Source organism: Drosophila kikkawai, chromosome 4 (assembly GCF_030179895.1).
Source record: "Drosophila kikkawai strain 14028-0561.14 chromosome 4, DkikHiC1v2, whole genome shotgun sequence".
NCBI lineage: Eukaryota > Metazoa > Arthropoda > Insecta > Diptera > Drosophilidae > Drosophila > Drosophila kikkawai.
The window spans coordinates 900,149-927,910 of NC_091732.1; the positions used below are offsets into that span (position 1 = coordinate 900,149).

Below are 27,762 nucleotides of genomic sequence, written 5' to 3' on the forward strand. Positions count from 1 at the left end.
GGATGTGAATAGAAAAATGAGAAAAAAATAATACTTTTACTGTGATTTTGTTGTACATTAAAAACACGAAATTTGCTTAAAAACGTTTAAAAATCAGCAGACATGCATTTACAAGAGAATATCAGGTACGTAAATTCTGGGGATGGTTTATTCAAATAAACCTATATAACCCAAAAATAAGTGTTAAGTCTATCGGTTAAATAAAGTCACTACTTTACGAGCCGGAGCTGGAGAATCGATACTTAGATGCCATCGAATAGGTCCTGCCTTTTGAAGGGCGCATGCGCAGTACTCTGATTGGAAAATTGGAAAAGTAGAAGTTATATTCTATGTCAGCTGCTGGCTTTTCAGTTTAATTGAGAAAAAAATAGCGAAATCAATAATAAGTATTTTAATTTTCGAAAAAACATAATGTATTTGAAATAAATAGTATCCCAGTTTGTGTGTAGTCAACATAACAAGCTGACAGAAGCGGACTCCAGGTTATAGTAAAAATTCTGTCCATTAAAAGGGGTTTATTCTAAATGTTCGACAAAATCGCTAAAAAAAAAGGTAGAGCTGCTGGTATGTAACTGTAAAATTTATAAGAAATTACTTTATTCACATCAATTTCTCTAAAAATGTATCCTTTTGTCTCTATATATTCAACTTTTAAGATCTAAATATGTTAAAGCTATTGACGCTTGTCAGCAATTTCTTATTAGTAAGGTTCAAAGGAGAATAATAACTATGTATGTGGGGTTGTTTTTTTTCTTACCATTAAGGGTAAATAACAAAGATACTTCGTTACTATGGCTAGTGCTGACAGAATCTACGAAACAAGATTTCCGACTCAGATAGACAAAGTTGCTATATATTAGTAAGAATTGTATAAAGAATAAAAAATAAATAAAAAATTAAGTGTAACAAAATAAACAAATAAAACAATGACTAAAAATTTATGATAAATCTTTTTTCCTTATTAATGTTCACAGTTGTCTTTGTGAAACATTCAAAAGTGCAATCAAATGAAAAAATTTTAATTTCTACAAAATATAAAAAAACGAATAGAATTAAAAAAATTAATTTAACATTTTTTCAGTGCCAAAAAAAAAAGTGTTTAACAGCAGTGAATTTTGCAGCGAAATAAATTTATTTTATTATATATTATATTATATTATAATATTTTTATATATTTAGTTGTATAAAATGTTAGAATTACTTAAACACATCGGCGATACATTTAAGCGTATAGGAACGACTCAACCAAAGCAAGACATGCATAAACCTCTGCTATTCTCCTAATATTATATCCTTGAAGGGTATTATTAATTTAGCGGCAAATATAAAAAACACGAAAATATATTAAACACACGCATAAAGATAAATGTTACAAGCGAAAAATTTAAAGCGCTGTAGGATCAAAAAAGTATACAAACTGAACTAAACTGTATTTGCTTTAGTTGAATAGAATTATTTTTAAATGCATTATGAAGGGAAAATTTAAAGGACAAAATATTTTTAGAGAACAAAAAAAATGTCTCCCGCGATTTATAGATTTTGCAATCCTCTACCAGCATGGCGCATTTGCTCTTGGTTAGGGAAAAATCATTAAACAAACTAAAATTCATCGTCATCTAATTTATTTAAATTTAGTGCGGCTAAAATCTGACTTAATCTGTGGTTTTGCTGTTGTTCAATGGGGATGGGGATGTAGGTCTGTGGGAATCGGGGTTTCACATCTGCGAAATATCCTAACTGTTTTACACGAATTTACTGTGTGGGAAGACAGTCAGGTCTGCTCCGGTAATCGAAATCGAACATTTTTTCGTTTTCGTTTTTAAAAACGAGAATTCGGCGCTCCGGTTTTCGAAAACGAGCGATTTTTTCGATTTAAAAAACGGGCACCTTTGTCTGGCCGCAATGAAAAGTAAATGGCTTTTTATACCCTTGCAAGGTATTATAATATCAGTCAGAAGTTTGCAACGCACTGAAAGAGACGTTTCCGACCCTATAAAGTATACAATTATTGATCAGCATCAACAGCCGAGTCGATCTAGCCATGCCCGTCTCTCCGTCTGTCCACCTGTCCGTTTCTACGCAAACTAGTCCCTCAGTTTTAAAGCTATCTAAATGAAACTTTGCATATAGCCTTCTATATACTCTCACTGCTATATATGTCGGAATGGGCCGGATCGGTCGACTATATCATATAGCTGCAATACAAATGTTCGATAAATTTTTGGAAAAAAAATTATAACTTGGCTGTTTATCAACATTTATGCACCATTTTTTAGATAAAATTTTTTCGTAAAAATTTCATGAAAATCGGACGACTATATCTTATAGCTGCCATAAGAACGATCGGGCAATTAATAGGAAAAAAAACTATAACTTCGTTGTTTTTCAACGTTTTTTCATCTACTCCGGGATGTAAGCTTATTTTATTATTCTAAAATTTTGGTATAAATTTCATAAAAATCAGACAACTATATTATATAGCTGCCATATAAACGATCAGTAGATGTAGAGAAAATGTAAAGCTGGGAATGCAAAACTGTAACTGTCAAACTGTAAACATAATAAGTATAGGTAAAATGTAATGAAATAATATCTGCAAGGGTATACAAACTTCGACGTGCCGAAGTTAGCTTCCTTTCTTGTTTTATATGAAATCAGATCTTATTTACAAAAGGAAAAAAATTGTTTACTCAGTGGTCTATTGATGTTTATTCCACACCACCATAAGATCATTCTGGCAGGTAGTTATTTTATAAAAAATGTATTTCTGACCCCACCTCAGATTTGACAACAAAGTTTTTGCCGTGTTCAAAAAAAAAATTTAGAGGGGTCGATAAGTTCATCGCAAAAAGTTATCGCCAAGGCTGCCAAATTGTAAAAATACTTATAAAATATAAAAGAATACATTAAAAACTTTAAAGGAGTGTCAAAAAAGTTATATATAAATAATGTTATTTAATTTGATTTTTTAAATGGTCAAAATTGACCAAATAATAATTAATTGAGACCACCGGAATAAAAATTGTGAAGAATGTGCCAGCATCTTAGATGCCTAGATTTGCTTAACTACAGCATTTATTGCCTTTTCCTGGCTTGGAAATAAGCAATTCTAAATATTTGCATTTGTGAGGAACGGTTGGGATTTTTCACAAATGCGAAACTCGTGTTCCCACAGAGCTGCGTTAAAGTGCATCCGCATCCAATAACAGCTGATCGATCAGCTGTGACTCATAAAAACATAAACAAAGATGGGTGATGCGGCCGATGCGGGAGTAGAATGAATAGTTTAGCAACTATTTCGGCTGTTTAACAACAGCAAAACCACAGATTGCCACAAAGTTGCACCGAAAAACTATTGCCTAATTATCGCCAACAAACGGTGGTTAAATTAAGATACACTAACCGCGGTCCAACATGAGAAAATTCAGAACGGCAAAACCTTATGGACCGTTTGTTCAACGGACGGTGGATGTGCTTTGACGGTGTGTGGGAAGACCCTATAACACCTCCTTTTCTTTTTTATCTGACCCTATTTAAATTTTAAAGTAAACAAAATACTAAACACCAAAAGAGTTTGGCGTTGGACATCGATACTGTGTAGTGCTGGCAAAAAATCGATTTTTTCCATTATCGATTTTTCGATGTTTTTACGGACGAAACATCGATAGTATAGATTTTTTTTTTAAATATATATATATATATATAATCATTTTAATAGTTTATCTCTTTATTTTATGACAACAAATCAACTGTAATATTTAATTATTTTAATATTAACAAGCTCCAGTATCCCGATTTTCCTACTTTTTGCCTTTTTGTCCGAATTTGGGCACACATATAAATTAAATTTGCAGGTTCTAGACAAAAGTAGTTAAATATGATTACCCTTTTGCCATCTCTACAACCGAGTGCCAATCACAAAATAAGAATTTCGCTAATTTATACAAAAAAAATTATTTAGTTTTTCGCTTTAATTTAAACACTTTTACTTACTTTAAACCAGGCAAAAAACATCGATAGTCCAAAAAAAATCGATGTTCTGAGAAAAAAAGTCAAACATCGATAGTATCGATAGTGCTCCGATGTTTTGCCAGCACTAATACTGTGCTTATTATCTGGGGAAGTGGCCAAACTGCAAAAAATAAATAATAAAAAAATTAAAAATATTCGAAATGCTTTTCTTTACGATACTGTGCCGAGAATGGCTTTGGCATCCTATAAAATCAGAAGACATATATATTTATTTGAAAATAAGACCGCCCAGTAATGAAATATCTACATATGTATGTACATACTTCAGTATGTACATATTGTATATACTTTTGATAACTGAAAATCTTACATTTATTTTTCAGAAACGATAAAAATGAATCTGCGCCCGATAATGGTGCATCTCCCTCATTCAACCAGGAGCACCAAATAGACTCTAGGCGGGACTTTCAAAATAATCTATTAAGATTTCACCCACCGCCGTCATCGAAACCACCGCCACCCGCGGCTGTGGGCGCTGCCATCTTGCAGTCTCGTCTCCTAAGGCATATACAACACGCGGGGCCAATTCCAGTGGAGGCAAAGGATATTAATATATATAGAGGAGAGGCAACAATCGAAGAGCATCGGTATCCAAATGCTTTGCAACGATCGGCCACCTTGCCATCGAAGCACAATCGGTTAGGTTTGCGCAGTCGCGTCACCTTTAAAGTGCCATCATCACCGATACCTCCGGTACCTCAAACCCCAATTCCTGATCCCAATCTTAACACTGAAAAGTTCGCCAAGATCGTAGTTGGAGCCAAGGAAAGGGAATCCAGCAAGATGACTTCCGAAGATCTGTTGCAACCGGGCCACGTGGTGAAGGAGCGTTGGAAGGTGAGGATTGTTTATATATATATGTACATATAACTTTCTTAACAGTCGAAACTTTTATATATTTACTACTATTATCATTCTATTCTAAGGCCTCATTTACACTAGGTTGTGTTATTGCATTATGAATAAATATGAATACATAATAAACATTAGTGTAATTGGTCATAAAATTGTGAAAGAAATTCAAAAATTATAAGAAAGGAAGAAAATTTTGGCCAACCGAAGTATATATTCAATTGTAGTTATAATGATAAGCAACAGAATTAATCTAGCTGTACATACTACGTCATATATCTGCCGAGATTTAATAGAACAAGTTATACCTTCGCTGGTTTTCAAAAAATTTTATAATTTCGGTTTTAATTTTATAAAAGTCCAAGGACTGTTACATATTACACGTTCCATGTTTTCATTAAAAAAAAAAACAAGTAAAAATGCCAACTTTGGCACGCCTAAGTTTGTATATCATTAAAAATCGGTTAAATTGGTCAAATGAAGAGAAAAATAGGTTAGGTTAGGTTAAACCGGACGGTCCTCATGGGGCCACGCATGGCCCTTAGTTGTCCGGGAAATTTCTGGATTGACCTAAAGACTATTTATGCGAGTTTCAAGGTCCTTAAAGATTACAGTGTTTTTTCGCAAAGGCAAGGAGATCGCCTGGCTTCCCCTGAATGCATATTCTAGCGATGCCAGAACCGGAGAGCCTAGGTATCTCTTCCTTGCCCTCGTTATGGTCGGACATTTGCAAATGAGATGCTCCAAGGTTTCGGTTGCCTCGGATTCATCACATTTCCGTCATTTAGCGTTTTCGGTAATACCCAGCTTGACTGCATGTGCAGCAGACACGCAGTTACTTGCTAGAATTTCCACTAACATCCTGCAATCCTTCCGTGAAAGATGCAGCACGTATTGAGTGAGTTTGTAGTTGCGCTGTTTGCACGTGGTCTCGTTACCGTCTTGGTGGCTGGGAACCCAGTAGATCCTCACTGACTTAGTCGTGCTCAGGCTATCTAGTGACTCCCTGCTTGCTAGGACATTTTTGGGACTGATCGCTGATGATTGCATGGATCTTATCGCCGCTTGACTGTCTACGAACAAATTGACCGCCTCATGTGGACGGTTTATGCTCTGCTGCTTTCCTAATGGCGTGTTAATCGCTTTTAATGCCACGGATATGTCCACGAACACTCCGAGTGCATATTCCTTATTGTGTAGGGCTCTCTCAATGGTGGCTACTAACGAATGTAGTGCAGTCTAAACTGATTTCCCCTTTGTGTAGGCTTGCTGGTTGGTCGACAGTAGTCTCCCTACATCGTTCCTGTTGTAAAAGTCCAGCAGCTTTTCCAGCGTCCTGGGAAATGCGAATGCATTAGTGCTGTAAGGGCCTCTTCGCTGCCTGTCCGTCGTCGCATTTGAGCTGACTTTGGCTGCTTTGATAACAGCTTCCGGAGTCTATCCGTTTCTGGGGTATATTGGTAGGACTTGGTAGGACTTTGTATTCCTCATTGATGATATCATTTTTCCCCTGCTTGGCGATTTTGAAGAATTTTTTTGTGTTTGTTTCTTCGGAGTGAAGGGTCCTTATTCCACCAGGATGGCCTGGTCCTCTTTTTCGTGTCCGATATTGGTCATGATACGTGGAACGCATTAAGCAGTTCTTTGGAGAGGGTCTCTAGGGACTTTTCTATGTCTTCCGTGGATCCTACTATGCCCGGAGAGGTCGGGAACCGTGTTGCGATAGTCTCCTTAAACTTTTGGAACCGTATGTACTTATGATCTGAGAAGGATGGTCTCTCAAGGACTCTCCATTCTGATACCAAAGTACCTTGTCCCCTTACACGAGTAAGATCTAGCACGTTTGAGGAGGTGGGTCCTACAAAGGTGTCTTCCTCCACCACGTTTGCTATACTTAGGTTGGTTGAAAATATAAAGTCTAAGAGTGACTCACCGAAGTGGTGCGCGTTGGCGTCTGCACCCACGAGCAGTTGCTAGTCCTTTGGGCTAGATTCTACCAGGCTCCTGAGTTATTCTTAGTTCTGAGTTCTTCCGCGCTCTAGCATCACCACGGTCAGGAGGAGTTCCGCCGACGCAACCTTGCTCTTATGGGGGTTGAGCTGCTCCCTGAGTGTCATGGGTACTGGGCTTACCTCCATACGACGGGTTGACTACTACGGTCAGGTTACCGTCCTCTCCTTCGTCGGACATATCCAGCGTCATTCCCTGGGCGGCATCCACGATGTTTTCCAGACCTAGGTCCTTCGGCGGTTTTTGAGGCGCAGATATAAGCCACCCATGCCCCACACCATCTTCTCGTATCTGGGATACATGATGTCTTCTGCTTCCTTGCTTGGAGGACTGCATTTTGGCCCCCCTCCTTCGGTAATGAGGTTGCAACGTGCAGAACATTCCAGTCCGAGTTTGGTATGTCCGGATTCCGGACAGCAGAAGGTCGTGCACAAGAATCTCAAGAACATCGTGACGAACGTCTGCGACAGAATATTACGAGAAGAAGAGCGGCACGAGAACGAAACATAGATACAGCACGAGTACAAGAATGACAAAGGCAGCGGACCAGTCGCTTATTGACACGTATATCATTCGTTCGTCTTGATTTTGAATATGCACCAGATATTACTACTCTGCGCATTCAAAAATTTGCTATCGGTGGAATGGATAAAGTATATCAATACTGTCAGACATTAAAATTTCGGAATGAACCACCCGGCATGTGCTGTGCATCAGGAAAAGTTGTGCTGTCACCTCTATCCACTTCGTCGGAACCTTTATTATACCTTCTTGCTGGCAATTCCAACTTTGCGATCTTGCATCCAATGGACGTAATTTTGAAACTACATTTAAAATACAAGCCAGGTTGTATCATAAAATAAGGTCATTGATGCCAATGCCTGACGATAATCTGAAATTTCTTCAAATTTATTTTATGTGGACGACTCGGTGCCATTATAATTCCATTAAAGAAGCAGTACAGGAAATCAACTAATTCGATTAAAAGAGTTTCGCCACGATTGCGAAAGGACAACTATTAAATCGTCTTAATAGCCGACAAAGTACTATTAGGGGAACATGGTGGTAGATTCAACGTAATGCATTAAACTGCCAGACTATTTTTGCACTGTTCTTCAGGATAAAAATAATTTGATTCAGAGTATTTTTCCGGAGATTCAGAATAATTATTTGAATAATAACTTAGTCATCGGGCGATTTTGGCAGCCAAAAATGTTGATGTTGACGAAATTACTTCCAGATACAACAGTTGGTAACAGGCAATCTTTTTCCTTTTAAATCAATAGATACTACTGTTGATGAAAATGAAATTGTAAAATTTCTAACTAAATTTTTAAGTCACTAGATATACCTGGAATGCCACCACATAATCTTCGAATAAAGATTGGTTCCCCTATTATTATCCTACGTAATTTGAATCCACCTCAATCCAACCTCAAAATTCAATCATCAATCAATTCATCAGTGTATAAGCAGAATAAATTGAGTTGTATATATTTCTAACGGCAAGCATTTTCTTTAATTTCTTGGTTCCCAAACGAAAATATTGTAATTTCGCTCAAAAAAAATTGTAAGCGATTAAGTTAGTACTAGGCAATAGACAACTGTGACCACTCAATTTTAGTACTTTGAAAAATTCGTAAAAGTTCGGCGTTTTAACACTTAAATCTACTGAATACGAAATGGATGGGTAGTCCAATTGAAATCTGCATTTTTATGGCATTTTTTCGCTTATGCTACGTTTTTTTGGCGTGCTATTTTGAGCGCAGTGATAACAGAATTTCAAAAACTATTTAATATTATTATTATGATTTATTATTATTATTATTATTAACTATTTTAACTTTACCTTTGCAGGTCGTTCGGAAAATTGGCGGCGGCGGATTCGGTGAAATATACGAGGGTCAAGACCTTATTACTCGCGAGCAGGTTGCTCTGAAAGTAGAGTCTGCGCGCCAGCCCAAGCAGGTTCTCAAAATGGAAGTGGCCGTTCTTAAGAAACTGCAGGGGAAAGAGCACGTTTGCCGTTTTATCGGCTGCGGCCGCAACGATCGATTTAATTACGTAGTAATGCAGTTGCAAGGCAAGAATCTAGCCGAGCTTCGACGCGCTCAGCCGCGGGGTGCATTTTCCCTTAGTACAACACTTAGGTTAGGCTTACAAATCCTAAAGGCCATTGAATCGATACATTCGGTTGGATTTCTTCATCGTGATATAAAGCCGGTAAGCCCCTTCCCACTCAAAAAAAGTCAACCAGAGCTTAGAGCTGTAAAAACATTGATAGTGGCGCCATCGATTTTTTGACCCATCTCCGTGACTGCAAACTTCTGACTACAATTATAATACCCTTATAAAAGTATACTAAATTTAAATTTTGAAGGTATTTCTTCAAAATTTTATAATATTTTGTTTAAGTATAATTTTATTATATTAATAAATTTTAAATTTAATTTCAATAAACTCATTTATCCTCTTCATTTTTTCTAAGCCGGCTCTATTTTTATTTTCTGTTTTTATTACATGATAAGGCTGAAAGAAGGATTGAAAATAAAATATCAATAGCTTTAATCAATAGCACCAACGATTTATTCTCTCATCAAAATTTTCTCGGTTGTCTTTTTTTGTACCTACTACTTTAAATGTACAATGCATAAAATGAGTTGAATAAATTTGAATGAGAAGTTTTTCGGTCATGAGTGAGTGCGCTCAACGACGTCTGAGTGCAATATGATCAAACCGCCCAAAATTCCCTAATTAAAACACATCAACTTGAAGCTTTACCAATCCTAATTTTATAGTTATAGAAAGATACTGGACAAAAATTATTCGGGTCAGGCAAATATATCCTATAGATTTCATAGAAACGATTGAGCAAATTTAAAGATAAATCCATAAATCTTTTGTTACATAAAGATTACGTAATTTTAAATAAATTTGAATAATTTAATAATAAGAACTATCTGAAAATAGTGCATCTTCGGATACAATTGCATAAAAAGTGGATGTTAAATCACACTTTCACCCTTTACAATTTTTGTATTTCAATTGTTTTTATCTAGATGACATATTCCATTGATTAAATTTGATATTTATTAGTCTGCATGAGTTTAAAGACATTATTAAAGCTATTTAATTGAAAATTGCATACAAGTTGTGCACTTTTATTGTAAATTTAAACATATGTGGTCAAATATGGAATTTATTTTTGTATTACATTCCCTTAAAATCCCAATAGGTCCCAAGGTGGCACTAGATGGGACTTTTATACCTTTGCTGTGTATTATAATTTTGGTCAGAAAAATGCAACGAAGTGAAGGAGTTCATTCCGACTCCATAAAGTATATATCTATATTCTTGATCAGCATCAACAGCTGAGTCAATCTAGCCATGTCCGTCTGTCCTTTTCTACTCAAACTAGTCCCTCAGTTTTGAGAACTGTCTGAATAAAACTTTGCAGATAATGCTTTCACTATTTTAACTACTATATATGCCGGAACGGTCCAGATCGGCGGATCATATCATATAGCTGTCATCTCAAAATTTGTTGAAAACAAAATTATAACCGTTTTTCTTCTATGTCTTCCGCGAATTCTGTGCCCGGAGAGGTCGCGAGCCTTACCGCTATAGTCTCCTTGAACTTTCCCCAGTTAGTATTCCGGGGGTTCCTGAAGCCTGATTGTTTTGGAGAGTGTTCGAATAATAATCTGAGATGGATAGTCTCTCAAGGTCTCTCCAGTCTGATACCAAAGTACCATGTCGCTATACAAGAGTTAGATCTATCACGTTAGAGGAGGTGGGACTTACAAAGGTGTCTTCCTCCACCACGTTTGCTATACTTAGGTTAGTTGAAAATATAAAATCTAAGAGTGACTCACCTCTGTCGGTTATGTCGGGGCTTCGCAGTGGTGCGCGTTGGAGTCTGCACCCACGAGCAGTTGCTGGTCCTTTGGGCTGGATTGTTCAGTATTCCGTCGTGTGCCAAGTAGCAGGAAGCTACCAAAAGGCGCCCTTTTCCGCTCTCTAGCATCACCACAGTTAGTTCAACAGAGCTGTAAGAAGATATTAGATTAGCGTGTAGATCTTCCGTACAAGTACGCCGGTTCTGTTCCTGCTCACCAATGGTCGATGGAGCAAATTGTAGTTTGCGGTCTTCAGTCCGGCGATGGCTCCTGGACCAAAGCTATGTCGGCGGATCCTTTGCTCCATGGCTATGGGGAGTTCCACCGACGCGACCTTATTCTTATGAAGGTTGAGCTGCAGCACCCTGAGTATCATAGGTAGTAGGCTCACCTCCATGCGACGGGTTGACTACTGCGGTCAGGTCACCTTTCCCTCGTCTGAATCGTCCAGCGTCATTCACTGGGCCACATCCACGATGGTTTTCAGTCCTAGGTCCTTGTCCAACTCGGCTGCCTTCAGGGTGTGCCCCTGCCATCTTCTCGTATCTGGGATAGAGGATGCCCTCTGCCTCCTTGGAGGGCTGCATTTTGGCCGCCCTCATTGGGAAATGGAGTCGCAACGTGCAGAACCTTCTGCAGTAGGTCCAGCGAACGGTCCCCTTGGATTGCGATGGGGAAGAGTACCTTCGCCTTAGGAATGGCTGGGATTAGCACCCGGTCCACGACCTCCAGCTTGGCTCCCTCCCACAGCGCCTCCAACTGGCAGACCGCTTACGTCAGCCACTTTCTCGTCAGGTCATCCATGCACTTTAGGATTTTGACCCAATTTAGCCACCCAGCAACATCAAATGTGGGGATTGGAAGCTTCCGAATCTCCTCCGTGCAAATAATGACTCAACGAGCCGGGCATTCACCATCTTCCACCGCGCCTCGGTCATCTTGCCGGCTTCATTGCTTCTGTCAATGAGTGCCATGATCAATTGTCGTTTGGTCACCTCACTGCCTTTTGTGGTATTGTTGGTCTTTTTGGGGAAGGCCTGCTGCCTTAGGCCCACGTTGGCGCTTACTCCCCGGTGCGTAGTTACAGGCGCTCTCGGCTGATCGTTGCCTTTTGTTGACAAGCGTGTCCTCCACCTTGTTGGCAAATCGGCCCGTCGAGTTCATGTGGGGGAGTTTGGCGAAATGAAGCCTGCCCTCAGCGATCCCCTCCTTGTCCCTTCTCCTCTGGGAATAGGGCGGCTTTTTTCTGGAGCCGACTCTGTGCCTTAGGCTTCACCCCCTCGCTTTGACATTTTGGCCCGTCCCTACGCGGGGATCTGGCGAGCGGAGAAGGCTTTCCTCCTCCTCTTTGGATAGCTGCACGCCAAGGTCCGAGTCTGTATCGGCTATGGCACCTGGGCGGCTTAGCTTCCCCTGGGTCGTTTTTGTGCCAGCAGCGTTGTGAGAGACATGACCTGCTCACGTCACATCAGAGATGTAACCGCTGGCCACACGCAGAGAGAATTGTTCTTCCCGTGCCCGGCGGTGGTAGCTGTCACGCCTTTCACAGACGGTTGGGCTGACATCGCCCCGATTTCTTCCGTCATGCCTTCCCGAATGGTGTTTTTTTCGGGGGAACCACCCACGGGCGTTTTATGCCTGCCGTCAGGCACCTGCAGCAATGGTTTATTTCCACCGGCTTTTTGGCCAAAAGGAATTAAACCGTAGCCTTTGCTAGACACTGTATTATCGCGGACGGAGCAAGCAGCGATGCCGGGTTAATACTGTGCCCATTGCCCAGCCAGCGCCCTCGGGAGGGTACCTTTAAAAAAAAAAAATCTTATAATAATGATCAAATTGAAAACTGCAACAGTATGTATACTTTCTTCTTAAAAATTCGTTTTCCATAAGCTATGTTTTTTCTAATTTTCGTATGCTAGGGGTTATTTTTTTTTTTTAAATAAATATCCTTAAGGAACTCTTTGACAAAATATGCTATGCTTTAACCAATTTTGGCCAAAGTATGTTGGTGTCAAGTAGTATGAAGGAGTCTGAAACTAGAAAAAAGAAAAGGTGGCCTGAGGGAATGGAAAATTTTCTGAGGCCAAATTCAAATTCAGCGCATCGGAAAACCTTCGGAAAGTATATTCTGCTTTTGGTTCTTCGATTTTCCCATATTTTTTGTCTACCTGTGTTATTTATTTAAATTGAATTGGTCCCACCTATACATGTGCAATGACATGGCTGATGTTGCTTGTAAAAGAGGCTTTAATGCCTTGCAGATAGCACTTGATTGACTAGGTGGAGTGAGTGAGTTGCTTTGTGACAGCAAATAAGTAATGATTCGGATTGGCGTAAAAACATTTACTGATTTTATCACTGTCACATAACGGTATTTATAGTTAAACATGGTTTAATCAATATGCTTATATTAATAGAAATAGTGTGCAAAAGTAAAGCATAATATGCATATGCTCTTTACCTGGAACTTTATTGTTGTGACATAAATATTGCTGCGACTGAAGAGTTATTATATAACATACGCAATCTGTGTTTTTTTTGTTGTTCAACAGTCTTAATAGCTGTTCACAACAGCTCCACAACAGCCGCTTCAGCCATCTTTGTTTATGTTTTAGATGTGGCACAGCTGATCGATTAGCTATAATCGTGTGCAGATGTAGCTATGTGGAAACATGAGTTTTACATTAGGGAAAAATCTCAACTCTTTGACCTAGAGTGGGAAGACAGTATTAACATTCCCACGGTGCTCTTTCTTTAAGTCGTAATATACTATTATAGTTCATTCTGAGATTGCCACAGCTCTGAGCCTATTCCTGGCTGATTTTCGAAATGGGTCTCAATTATTAGTTGTCTCATTTCTAGTGGAAGAATGAGTTGAACAGATCGGAAACGAAATTTTTTTATTTGTGTTCAATTTCTTCTAAAGGCATTGTTTAATCATTGAAACTGCGTGGACATTTTGTGGCTACCTCTTCCTTTAAATGCGGCGCAAGACAAGTGACTGGTTTTTTTGTATTTTTTTTTTATTTATTTCCAAAAAATTGCAAATTGTTGGCACTTAAAGCCATTTCCTCACCTCTGACTGGGTAGGGAGTATTTTTTAACGATATCCTCCGACTCACATCAGGTGGGTTAGTAAAATTTCTGTATTAACATCTAAGGATAATTCAAGATGCAACAAAAAGCATAATTCATTATAAAACGAACATAAAACGCGGAAAGGGCCATGCATCTTGAAATTTGATTAACACAAATCAAAAAGGTCTGTCAACCATTTACTTCTGCTTAGGAAACTTAATTTAGTGGGGTTTCTGGTTGATCTTCTTAGATGGATCTCAAGTTCTCTAAATGGCATAACGCAAAGGGTAATTTTTTAAAATAATTAGTCTAACGTTCTCCGGGTTATTTTTGGCATCCCATATGGAATTCATTTGGTCCATTTATTGTTTATATTATTTATGAACGATCTGCCCAAAGTTCTGGCTAACTCCAGATCATTTCCAAACGTGCCACGTAAACTTAAACGATTTTCAATTAAAGCTAATGACATTCTCTCGTGTCATTCTTTAGCTTACGACTTATAAACTGAAGTGCTGCTTTTTGGAAAGAATTGCTATAGTTGATGACTTAGGCCTTATTTATTTATTTTTCTTTGTTTTGAATTTTCAAACGGTGGTCAAATGAATTCTATGACCCGTACGTTACAAAATCCTTATATACTTCAATGGTTCGTCATATCTTAGAATATGGATCTTGCGTTTGGAGCCCTCAGTATGACGTCCACAGTAAACGCATCAAATCGGTTCAAACGAATTTATTTTCGCTTTGCAATGCAAACAAGTAGGTTACCTTCTAGTAGACTCCTACTAATTATCTTACCTTCTATATCAAACCGTAAAACCATGCTAGGTAACCTTATCCGCGGTGAAGTGGACTGCTGACTTGTTGGTTCAGCTTAATTTTGACGTCCTGAGTAGAAGTACTAGAACCTTTATAACTTTAGTGTTGTTCTACAGGTCCGATGTGCAGATTATAATAATCTGTACTCAATAACATATATAGCCTTTTTAAACTAAAATCTTGAATCTTAACCCATCTTGCATGCAAGCTAACAATCAGGCATTATTTTCTAAATTCCAAGCACGTGCTTGGTGTGACAAGGCCCACGACAATGTCCTAAACATAGTGCATCAACGTCTAAAAAAAATATAAATCCATATTTATTATTTTCACAAATTAATAATTGTAGAGCAATTTCTCTGTGGGGCGATTGCCTTATAATTGTCGACGCGTCTACATGTTGGACTTTGGGTTGGCGCGTCAATATACCACAGGAACGGGTGAAGTTCGATGTCCCAGAGCTGCAGCTGGTTTTCGTGGCACTGTTCGATATGCTTCCATCAATGCCCATCGCAATAGGGAAATGGGACGACATGATGATCTATGGTCCCTTTTCTATATGCTCGTTGAGTTCGTAAACGGTCAATTGCCTTGGCGTAAAATAAAAGACAAGGAACAAGTGGGATTAACGAAAGAGAAATATGATCACAGAATATTGCTTAAGCATCTGCCGTCAGATCTAAAGCAATTCCTAGAGCATATACAGTCGCTAACCTATGCCGACCGCCCAGACTATGCGGTAAGTTTAATAAGTTTAATAAGTTTAATATTTAACAAAAATTATATATTAATTATTTTAGATGCTCATAGGACTGTTTGAGCGGTGTATGAAACGGCGAGGCGTCAAAGAGTCAGATCCTTATGACTGGGAAAAAGTTGATTCAACTGCTATCCTCGGCAATATCAGTGCAACAACAGCAGGAGGCAACCCCCTGGTTCCCCTTAAAAACGATTATGTCCACGGAAATATAACACAAATGACTGTGGCTGCATCCAATGCAAGTGGAACGGAATATGTGAGTTTATCGCCAAGCCATTTTTTTACCCTTGCAGGGTATTATAATTTTAGTCAGAAGTTTGCAACGTAGTGAAGGAGACATTCCCGACCCTATAAAGTATATATATTCTTGGTCAGCACCAACAGCGGAGTCGATCTAGCCACGTCCGTCAGTCCTTTTCTATGCAAACTAGTATCTCAGTTTTTAAGCTATCTAAATAATACATTGCAAATAGTCTTCTGACTATTCTCACTACTATATACATATGTCGGAAGCGCCGGATAAGACGACAATATCATAGAGCTGTAATAGGAATGAAGGAAAACGTATAGACAATAAATTATAACTTCTTTGTTTTTGACATATTTTCATATTCTTTGAGATATGACATTTTATTATTTTAGAAATTCGGCTATAATTTTATGAAAATCGGACAACTATATCGAATCGCTGCCATAGAAACGATCGGCACATCTAGAGAAAAATGTAAAGCTGCGAATGTAAAACTGTGGATGTGAGACTGCAAATATAAAACTATAAATATAATTACTATAGGCAAATGTAATGAAACTTGATAGTTCTTTGTTTTTTTTCTGCGTATGGATTTATTAATTTTTATTATATTATATATTTCACATCTAAAGTATTGCCAGAATGGATCGATTCTTAATGATCAAATTGCAATTTGCAAGGATATATAACTTCGGCGTGCCGAAGTTAGCTTTCTTTCTTGTTTTATTTCATTTCAATATTGATAGGGAACTCACGTTAATTAATTAATTAGCTTTCTTTCTTGTTTTATTTCATTTCAATATTGATAGGGAACTCACGTTAATTAATTAATTTTAGTTGCCGACGCGACACGTTTTCTTACTTATTTTGCTTTCAATCTCTTGACCAAATATTCTCATTTCGTTACCAGGTCCGGAAGCGATGCGACATCGAAACAGCTCACATTACAGCCACCGAGCCCTTGCATATTAAAGATAGAGTAAGTACGAAAAAAAAATCCCAATATAATACATTTTTGTGACATTTTTTTAAAGGTGGACAGAAACTGCAATGCAACGTCACTAAACCCACAGCCAAAAATTTCCGGTGAAGCTAACCTGCAGCAGCATAGTGCCAATAATCAAAATGTTGTACAAAAGAATTTGCTTGCCACAAACACGACCGTATCCATAAATCCCAACATTCAAAGTATAGCCCTTAAAACACCAGTAATTGGCATGGGAGAAAGTGACAATGTATCACAAGCAGTTTTCCAAACGAAAGGCAACCAGCAACACGGCGCCGGTGTCGGCACTGGATCGTTTTCCATGGCAAATCAAAATAACTCAGCGCCGGTGTATGGAAATTCTGTAAGTCTTTCAAATTAAAGTTTAATAAAATTAGAGGAACTCAAAGCTGTTTATGAGATACTTTTTTTAAATCCAAATAAACAGTCTAATATTTTTTATTGGTTCTGTTTTTTCTTTTGACTCGTGTGTATAACACAACTAGAAAAGTTAGGCATGCTCCAGTAATCGAAAAGGACAAATTTTTTTCGGTTTTGATTTTGAAATCGAAAATTCGTGCGCCGGTTTTCAAATTCGTTCGACTTTTTCGATTTGTAAAACGGGCACCTTTGTCTGGCCGGAATGAAAAGTAAATGGCATTTTTATATGAAATCAGATCTTATTTACTAAAGGAAAAAATAGGTTAGTCAGTGATCTATTCATATTTATTCCAGACCACCACAAGATCATTCTGGCACGCAGTTCTTTTGAAAACAATTTATTTCTGACACCACCTCAGATTTTACAATACAATTTTTTGCGTGTTCAAGAAATTTCCATCGCAAAAAGTTATCGCCAAGGCTGCCATATTGTTGTTATAACAAAACAACCAGGTAGAAATATTTCTAAAATATAAAATAATACACTAATAACTTTAATAGAGGGCCAAATATGTTGGTTATAATTTAATTTTATTTAATTTAATTACTTAAATGGTAAACAAATTACCAAGATAGTAATTGAGACCACTGGAATCGAAAACTGTGAACAATTTTGCAGCATCTTAAATCGCTAGATTTTCTCAACTCCAGCGATTCCTCCCCCCTCCTGGCTTCGAAACAAGCGATTGCAAATATAAAAGGGAGTTCTTCAGGTTTACTTTTTACCAAAAAAAAAAAAAGCAAGTCAGCTGTTTGAGCAGTAAGAAACGATGAGAAAATGAAACATTCCGATAGCAAAAATTTGACGAGAATCGAAATCGAAAAAAAAAATAACGATACCGGAGCCGGCTTGAGTATCACCAGGAGTGCAAGTTAAATAAGAAAGAAAGTCAACTTCGGGAGGCCAAACGTCGTATACGATTAAAGTTTGCAATTGGATATTGAATCAATCTCTGGGAAAATCTATTATCCCGTATTACTAAGTAAAATACATATTTCTGTCCCGTACATATTTTGAACCCTTCTACATACCAGTTTGCAGAATACTGTGCTTTAATCGAACCCATTGCAAGGGCCTTAACTCATTTTAATAATTTGCCTCGAAGCATGCAATTTAACTTAACCTCCCCAAACGGTTTAATAAGAAAAGCATTTTTAATTATTTTGATGCTGTTAACGTTAATTAAATTAGTTAAGTATAGTTAAGTAGCCAAGCAAGAATTTTATCCATTGGCAAAATAAACATATGCAAATGTGTGAATAAAAGTTAAAATACCAAATTCAAATTAGCTATTATGGCACCTACATATGTATATGAGTATCATTCAGATACCTAAGTAACTCAAAGACTAGTTCTAGACAGACATGCTGGCCAAAAATATTTATACTTCACTTTTTCAAACTTTATATTTTTGTTTAGTAATATGTTAAATAATACCAAATAAAGATTGACTACAATGAGAGAAAAAGCTGTGAGGAATGGATAATTATTATTATTATTATTATTAATTATTATTCACTAATATTATTACAGTATCCACAATCCGAGGAAAAAGCGCTATTAAATCTTCTGCCAAAGAATGCAACGAAATGCGACAAAAGCACAGTGGACACCGAAGACAACGGTATTACGAATGAACAGAAAAATATGGAAACAATCGAAGTTCATCAGCAGATTCAGAAATCACAATCACTAAATAAATCGGGAAATGCAGAAAAGAAAGAATCAAATACTAAATCAACCGAAATTCAAAAACGATCAACAGATGAACCAATAAAGTCTGCCACATTTGGTCGGCTTCGTGTCCTTACAGCCCCGCCAATGAGTGTCCACGAACTGACGGTGAATCAACAAGCATCTGGCGATTTGTCATCAATGAAACAGGAGCAGATAGCCCCGTTTACAGCTGGCAACCTTGCTGGCAGTGGAAATAGTTCATCCTCGAAATTCGCCCTCAATTTACACGGTCAAATGTTTAATATAGCCAACATGCCACCAGTCAATCGCCGTTCCGTAACATCCACCAACCTGAGACCATCATCTTCGGGGGGTGGCGGAGCAACCACAGCCACGAACTCAATGCAAAGGATAAACAGTGGATCAACGACAACAGGAGGTGGCATCACCGCCAGAAGCAGCTTAACTGGCGACCGTGATCATTCAGTTACACAGTTCGCATTAATCGATGATGAAAATGTGTCGGCATTGCAACAGGTTACCAAAGGCGGTGCCGTTACACTGGCCTCCCAATGGAAGAGTCAATTTGATGATTCAGAGGATACGACCGATAATGAATGGAATAGAGAGCCGCAGGTATGTACATATACAGTGCTATGGAGTTATAAATGGTTATAAAATGTTCCATTCAGACTAATATTATAAAATGCATAAAATGTCTTCTTTCTTAACTGTTAACCACGATTTGTGTTTTGAATTTTTAACTAATTTAAACAACCATAACAGTTTAAATGAATTAACTTAACTCTTTGAAAATAAACGTTTGCTAAGTATTGCACATTTTGCCTCTCAGTCTCAACCCAATATCGAGCCAGTGAACAAAGCGGATATATCATTACAAATTCAAAATAAGGCCGTGAAAACAGCCGCCGCTGCTGGAACAGTGAAATTAAACAAGACCCAAAACAATGGAAAAGACAGGGCGAAAAGGTAAGCTTAAATAGATAAAAACTTAAAAAACCTAGTACTTAGTATAATTACAATTTTAGCTGTTTCAGGTTTAGTACTAACATAAGATAAATTCGCTTTATAAATTTGGGGAGCAAAATTCCTGTATATTTAATTTAGGAATACGAGTGGCCAAAGAAGAATAAGATGCATGAAAATGGCCACACTAAACTAATTTCCAGCTGTTTTTCGTACACAAATTATATGAATTGGAACGGATTGGATATTGGAATATTATTGATGTATTCCGTCGCCATCCCATAACCAATTAGAAATATCATTAACGTAAGATTTGCCAGGCTTGTTAAGAAAAATTTTTTTTGCGGGCTGAATCACATATTAGGAACCTCGTCATAACTGCACACATAAATTATAATATCAAGACGTGGTTGTTATCAGCGTATAAACCCCTAAAGGGATTCAAAATTTCGCCTGTAGTGATTTATTCCTAAATGGATAAGGGTTCTAGATGTTAGTCGAGGAATGTGGGAATTGAGCTGCTTTATCACAAAAGGGATCTCAACTTCATCGTTTATTATGTTTTTAAGAAAAACATTACCAAACATCGTTCTACGGTTAGCTAGGGAGGGTAAGTTAATTAAGAGAAACCTTTAAGAATAATACAGTAATCTCAAGTCAGCATCCCAGGATAGGCCACGGAGAGCGAAAAGTAAAAAGTTTTTTTGTACAGATTTAATACGGTTAATATGGACTTCAAATTGAGGACCCCAGGGGCAAGAACCATACTCCAACATAGGGCTAACTAACGAAGCAAAAAGAGTCTTCGTTACATAAGGGGAATAGAATTCCTTCCCCCTTTTATTAAAATCGAGCATGCCTCTGGCTTTATTAACCACGCATGAAATATGTTCAGAAATCGAAAGTTTAGGGTCTAGGCGAACACCCAAATCTTCAACAAGAGTTATTCCTTCCAGAGATCAGTCATTAAGTGTATAAGTAGCAAGCTGGTCAATGACACGTGAAATTATCATCAGTTACCATTTGGAGGTGTTAAGATGTAAAAAGTTAGCATGCCACTAAAATCAAATATGTTGAATCTCTTTTGTGGAACTAAAATAAATAGTTTGCCAACAGTTTTGGTTGTTTAACAACAGGAAAACTGCAGATTGCAGCAGATTTAGTGGCATTCAATAAAAATGAATTAGATTACTATGAATTGGAGATTCTCTAATACCTTTTCTCTAACAAAGAGCCTCGAAGAGTGTGCATGGTGGTAGAGACAAAAACAAACAAACAAAAAAGAATCAAATTAAATCGGCTGTCATTTTCAAATCGTCTATCACTTTCATAGTGAACGTTAATTTTTTTATTTTGGACTTCGTATTTTGATTTTTTTTTTTCTTTATATAGATCCGGGGTTTAACTTATCAATAAACTATCAAGAAACTTATACCATTACTGTGCCTTTGTGTGAATTAATTTTGTTCGCTCCAAGAGGACGCTTGTTTTTAAGAGGCAGTGTGATCCTGCTTGTAGCCTCCAAATATCCCGTAAGCTCTCTCTCTATCCCTCTCCCTTCGGACTTCCAGTCCCTTGAGCTTCCAATTCGCTCTGCCTAGATATAGTTAAATTACTTGTAACCAGTTACCTTTTACATACGGTTAAATAAAGACATCCGACACACATCAAGTAAAAATTCGAAAAGTTACCGTGTTCTTATTTCGACTGCAATTTCAGCTTAAAGCTGCACTTCTAAAGACAAATTCTTTTAATTAACACTTTTAATTTTTGTGAACAATATTTGCTTATCGGCTTGCTCCTAGCATAGCAAGATGTACTTGCCTATATACAAGGCAAAACCGAAGCTGTAAAAGAAAGGTGGAACAATTTTTAAAACCTCACCGTGTCACCCAAAAATCTTACCACCTCACTCCAACTTTTCTATAAGAAACTAAGGATTACGTGCAACAAGCTCTCGAAATTATGTTTACTGAAACTGGTAAAAACCGGAGATCCTTATCTCGGAAATTTCTTCCGGGTAAGTACACAATTTATAGATTTTCAAGCGAGGAGGTGGATTTTTAATTGCCTTTGACTCCAGTCTTATCTTTGAACTGATTACACAGGTACACAGCCAAAAATTTCCACGAACCATTTCAAGTTTTCCATGATATTTGGGTGCTCCTGAGTAAAAGTCCCATACAAACTTATTTTCCATCACCTACAGGTTCCGCGGTATACCTAAGAATACAAAAAACCGATGTTTGCCGACATTTTGAATTACGTGGCCTATATAATTGGACTTACCTTTATTATTTTCGGTAGGACCTACTCTCAATACATCACGGCACTATTAAAAAATAATCCCAATCGTGAACCATTGCCCATGTCTTTGGAATTCGACGCCAAAGTTGAAACTCCCAAAATTTTCAACATTTCTGTGATGAAAAAACATTTCTGAGAATTAAATCTTATATGGAACTAATTTTAAATATTCATTGAATCTATTGTTCATTGTATTCTTTAATTTCGGTTTAAAGCGTTTTCATGAGGACATTTTATTGGATTTATTAAACGAATAAAACAGCTTTTTTGATTTTATTATCTACCCCTATTTGCTGTCAAATTTCAAATAAGTAAAGGCAACCTATAGAATGCGAGTAAAAAATCTAAATTTATATCTATATATATAAAAATGGAGACAAAAAATGTTACTAATGGCATCAAAAGAGAACGGCTGGGCCGTTTTGGCTCATATTTTTTTCAGTTGTTTGTAATTGCCAGAAGAAGGTTATTAAATAAGAAAATTTTGGGAAGTCCTTCCGGAAAGGTCGCTAGCGGCTCAACAGGTGGACACACTGTTGTATGTAAAATTCTGAAACACCCTACAAAGATCATAGCTGCGTTGAAATTGTGTATCAATGAACTCGGTAAAAAAATATTTAAACAAAAAAATCGAGCTAACGAAGCATTACCAATTGGAAGTAATGACTGCTGTTAGACGATCAAGACTTGGACGGCGTTCACGCAATGCAATAAGTATTCAGAATTCCCGTAATAGTCGGACGCAAGAGGAACGTACAGAAATAAATGCATCGATACGTGCCCAGATGGCAAAGCTTCGCGCTGCACAAAGACCACCTACAAAGATCATAGCTGCGTTGTTATTGGTTCATTGTCTGTTGTATGTCAGCATTGCAATGAACTGAAGTTTCGGTTGGAAACCCCCGGATTATGCTGTGCAGGCAAAATTAAATTGCCCGTTTTGGCTCATCCACCAGGGCCATTGTATTCGCTACTAAATGGAAATTTAGCCCAATCAAACAGTTTCCTAAAGCTTGCACAAAAATATAACGGATGCTTTCGAATTACGTCATTTGGAGTCGAGGTTTTTCATCAATCAGGCTACAATCCAAGTTATAAGGTAATGGCGTCTCTTTATTATCAAAATGAACAACTCACATTTTTTCGAAATTGCATTCCAACATTCAGATTCAAGGGCAAATTCACCACCGAGCGGGCGCTTTGTTACCACCACAAAACAAAGATAATAAATTCCTTCAGTTCTATTTCAGTGGTGATTCGGCAGTTGAACTAAATCACCGCTGTGCAATTTTTACTGCAACTAAACGTGAAATTATCGAACAATTGCAAAATCTTCTCCATGAGCATGAACTGCATTGAATATAATGCATTATGACGAACACAAAATCATTATCAGCGCTGACAAAAAAGACCCACTGGTAGCCATGCAAGACAATTTAATGCTCCCACCATCAATGAAGTCGCAGTGGTGATTTTTGGCGAGAATGTGGAAGGACGCGATATTGTTTTGAAGCGTCGGGATAATGGCCAATTGCAGCGAGTTTATGAGACTCATCGGTCATATAATGCTCTTCAATACCCGTTGATGTTCTGTCGTGGAGAAGATGGGTATCACTTCAACATAAAGATGGTCAATCCAACATCAGGTTTGTTTACAAGTCATCACTTCTCTTTGATTCTACAACTAAGTTTGAATTCAAATTCTAGGAGAAGAAACGAATAAGAAGGTCAACTCTATGAATTTTTATGCGTATCGATTGATGATTTGACTAGATGTTGACAATCATCTGTTAAGATACCGCCGTTTGTTTCAACAGTACTGCGTCGACATGTACGTCAAAGTAAAAACGGAGCGTCTCAATTTCATTCGTTTTAATTAGTCGAAGTTGCGGTCGGACGAGTACATTCACTTGCGTGACGCCATCGCTACTGAAGGACACGCGGCCAACATAGGTTGTTTGACCAATCTCCCAGCTACTTATGTTGGAAGTCCGTGCCATATGCAAGGGCAAATTTAAAGGAGAGGAAGTTCTTATCCCACGAATTCCGATTATTCCAACAGATCTTCCATTCCAATTCAAGAGGGTTCAGTTCCCAGTTCGATTGGCGATTGCGATGACAATCAATAAACCGCAAGGCCAATTGTTGGAAGTCTGTGGGATAAATCTGGAATATCCATGTTTCTCACATGGCCAGCTATACGTAGCCTGTTCGCGTGTGGGAAAGCCGTCATCATTATTTATTTTTGCACCGGATAACAAAGCAAAAAATATTATTTATCAGATCGCCCTCCACTGATTTCAAGTCAAAACAAGAAAGGAAGCTAACTTCGGCACGCCGAAGTTTGTATACCCTTGCAGATTGGTTTTCATATTTATATTATAAATTATAATGCCGAAAACAGACACTAAACGGAGTTTCATAACATTTTACCTATACTTATTATGTTTACAGTTTGACAGTTACAGTTTACATTCCCAGCTTTTCATTTTCTCTACATCTACGGATCACTTCTATGGCAGCTATATCATATAGTTCTCCGATTTTCATAATATCGTTACCAAAATTCTGAAATAATACTAAATGCTCATGTCTCAAAGTAGATGAAAATACGTTGAAAAACAACGAAGTTATAATTTTTTCTATCGTTTTCCCTATCGTTCCTATGGCAGCTATAAGATATAGTAGTCCGATTTTCATTAAATTTATACCAAAATTTTGAAATAATACCAGAAGCTCATGTTTCAAATAAGATGAAAATACGTTGAAAAACAACGAAGTTATAATTTTTTCTTTTACTTTCCCTATCGTTCCTATGGCAGCTATAAGATATAGTAGTCCGATTTTTATAAAATTTTTACCAAAATTCAGAAATAATATATAATGGCCAAATCTAAAAAATTGTGCAAAAATGTTGAAAATGAGCCAAGTTATAATTTTTTTTCTAAAAATTTATCGAACATTTGTATGGCAGCTATATGATATAGTCGTCCGATCCGGCCCGTTCCGACATATATAGCAGTGAGAGTATATAGAAGACTATATGTAAAGTTTCATTCAGATAGCTTTAAAACTGAGGGACTAGTTTGCGTAGAAACGGACAGACGGACAGACGGACGGACAGACGGACAGACGGACAGACGGACATGGCTAGATCGACTCGGCTGTTGATGCTGATCAAGAATATATATACTTTAGAGGGTCGGAAACGTCTCCTTCACTGCGTTGCAAACTTCTGACTGAAATTATAATACCCTGCAAGGGTATAAAAATTTGTCAATCCAACGACAGGTTTGTTTAAAAGTCATCACTTCTTTTTGGTTCTCAACCAATTTTGAATTCAAATTTTAGCCTAAAAATTTTAGGAAGAATGATAAGCTCTATGAATTTTTATGCGTATCGATTGATGATGTTTCAACAGTACTGTTTCGACATGTACGTCAAAGTAGAAACGGAACGTCTCAATTTAATTTGTTTTAATCAGTCGAAGTTGGGGCGAGATAAAGTTCGCCGGGTCCGCTAGTTATATATAAAAAAATACATATTTACTACCATTTTATAGGTTGCCTTGCTTATTTGAAATTTGACAGCAAATAGGAGTGGATAATAAAACCAAAAAAGCGGTTTTATTCGTTTAATAAATCCAATAAAATGTCCTCATGAAAACGCTTTAAACCGAAATTAAAGAATACAATGAACAATAGATTCAATGAATATTTAAAATTATTTCCATATAAGATTTAATTCTCAGAATTGTTTTTTCATCACAGAAATGTTGAAAATTTTGGGAGTTTCAACTTTGGCGTCGAATTCCAAAGACATGGGCAATGGTTCACGGTTGGGACTATTTTTTAGTAGTGCCGTGATGTATTGAGAGTAAGTCCTACCGAAAATAATAATTATATAGGCCACGTAATTCAAAATGTCGGCAAACATCGGTTTTTTGTATTCTTAGGTATATCGCGGAACCTGTAGGTGATGGAAAATAAGTTTGTATGGGACTTTTACTCAGGAGCACCCAAATATCATGGAAAACTTGAAATGGTTCGTGGAAATTTCACAAAGTTTAATTTTGTGTTCCTGTGTTATTGATGGTTTTACTGATATTGCATTTATTGCATTGCGTATCTGAATCTATCAGCTGAACAGCCAATTTATGGGAAGCACCTTTCGGCAATTCAGATCGTTTTCATTAAGCTTTCATATCGAGACAAACTTGTGACTCCATCCAACATACCTGGATCTCGTTTGTCATCAAATGACTGAGGCACAGCTTGACCCTATTGATGGCTTTCTTGACATATCTTTGTTAGTTAAGTGTCTATAATTGTTTGAACCGCTTGCTGGTTCTCTGCCTCCGATCTTGTAGGTGGAAGCTAACCTAAAGTTTATCCATTGACGCACCTGAACATCCTTAACATCCTTCTTTGAAGGGACTATCGATACGGGGTTTTTGTAAAGTTGAATGTGATCGATTAGTCGATAAAGCTTGTAGTTTTCGTTAAGCTGAATTTCCAAGGCTAAATTAATTAATATCTGTATTTAAATAACGAGCTGATACGCCTAAAAAATTAAAATCAAGGCTTTGTAATAAATACAAACTCACCGGTTCTCAAATTGTTTTCTCCCTCGATTTTAAGGTTCGATTGTTTTTCAAAGATTCATTAGTTTATTATTGTAATTGTTACTGTAGTGTAGTAACTTGAACAACAGCGTAGTGCATCAAGAGAGTTTAGGATAAGCAGTCGGTTTAGTGTAAATAGGTATTAGATCTTCCTTATAGGAAGAAATGTCCCGAAAATGGACCTTGGTTGGATTTAGCATCCATCCCATAGACATGAATATCTCTCATATCTTCCATATCCATATCTCTAAGTAGGGGCCAGGACCGTGGGACACGCACGAATAAAACATTAAATAGTAGAAAGTTTGGATAATTAGGGAAAAGGATATTTCGCCTTTGTCGCCTTCCATATATTATTTGTTCCATGTCACCTTTGCTTACATTATCGTGGTGAGCACTTAAATTTGAATGACACTGCCTTTATGAAGCAATACACAGATTCATTCTATTCTTCCTTCCAAGTCTCTTATCCGGACGAACCTCATGGGGCCACGCATAGGCCAATAAGGCCCTTAGTTATCCGGGGAAATTCCTGGATGGACCTAGAGACTATTTATTTGTGTTATATACTTTGTTAAGAACCATTCCGGGTTTTCTTTAATTTTCTAATTCTGACTAGTAATGTTCCCGTTCACTTGGGCATGCATGCAGCTTTTTGTTTTAAGTGTGTTTTAATAACATTTAAATATCAATTTAGTTGTGCTGCCCTGTTTGTTTGCATATCTTGCATTCCTTTTTGTGCCTCCTTCGTTTAGCCGTTGTTCGCACCGTCGCGAGAGCTAAACGTTTCTAAGCTTGCAATCCAACGCTTTCCCGTGCTATCATTCATTCTGTGCAGCTGCACTTTTAATTTCAGTGTTAAGTTACTAAAATGTCCCCCTGAATCAGCAAAAAGGCTTTTTTTTTAGGCGATTTTACTAATCTGCAATAAAATAAACGTAAAATGAGAATAGGCGCTACTGTCCGACGCCGAAAAGGAGATGTCACTAATGCGGCGCTTGATAGTCAAATAGTAGCCTTAAGCTTTTGAAGCTATT

At 37.5% G+C, this 27,762-nt stretch overlaps 1 protein-coding gene across 5 annotated transcripts in view; it reads left to right on the forward strand.

The window, feature by feature from the left end:
- Positions 1-27,762, forward strand: part of Asator (tau-tubulin kinase asator) — a 42,353-nt gene continuing 14,591 nt past the window's right edge. For 2 of the 5 annotated variants that reach the window (XM_070287598.1, XM_017178131.3), the window contains exons 1-9: positions 4,102-4,263; positions 4,356-4,869; positions 8,752-9,117; positions 15,043-15,432; positions 15,494-15,709; positions 16,614-16,682; positions 16,738-17,052; positions 18,664-19,443; positions 19,661-19,797. In XM_070287598.1, coding sequence (XP_070143699.1) covers positions 4,202-4,263; positions 4,356-4,869; positions 8,752-9,117; positions 15,043-15,432; positions 15,494-15,709; positions 16,614-16,682; positions 16,738-17,052; positions 18,664-19,443; positions 19,661-19,797 — 2,849 coding nt within the window. In that variant the 5' untranslated portion in view covers positions 4,102-4,201. Of the gene's footprint in view, positions 126-4,101; positions 4,284-4,355; positions 4,870-8,751; positions 9,118-15,042; positions 15,433-15,493; positions 15,710-16,613; positions 16,683-16,737; positions 17,053-18,663; positions 19,444-19,660; positions 19,798-27,762 lie in introns of those variants that run through there. The other 3 variants (XM_017178132.3, XM_017178133.3, XM_017178135.3) reach the window with 3 other exon arrangements.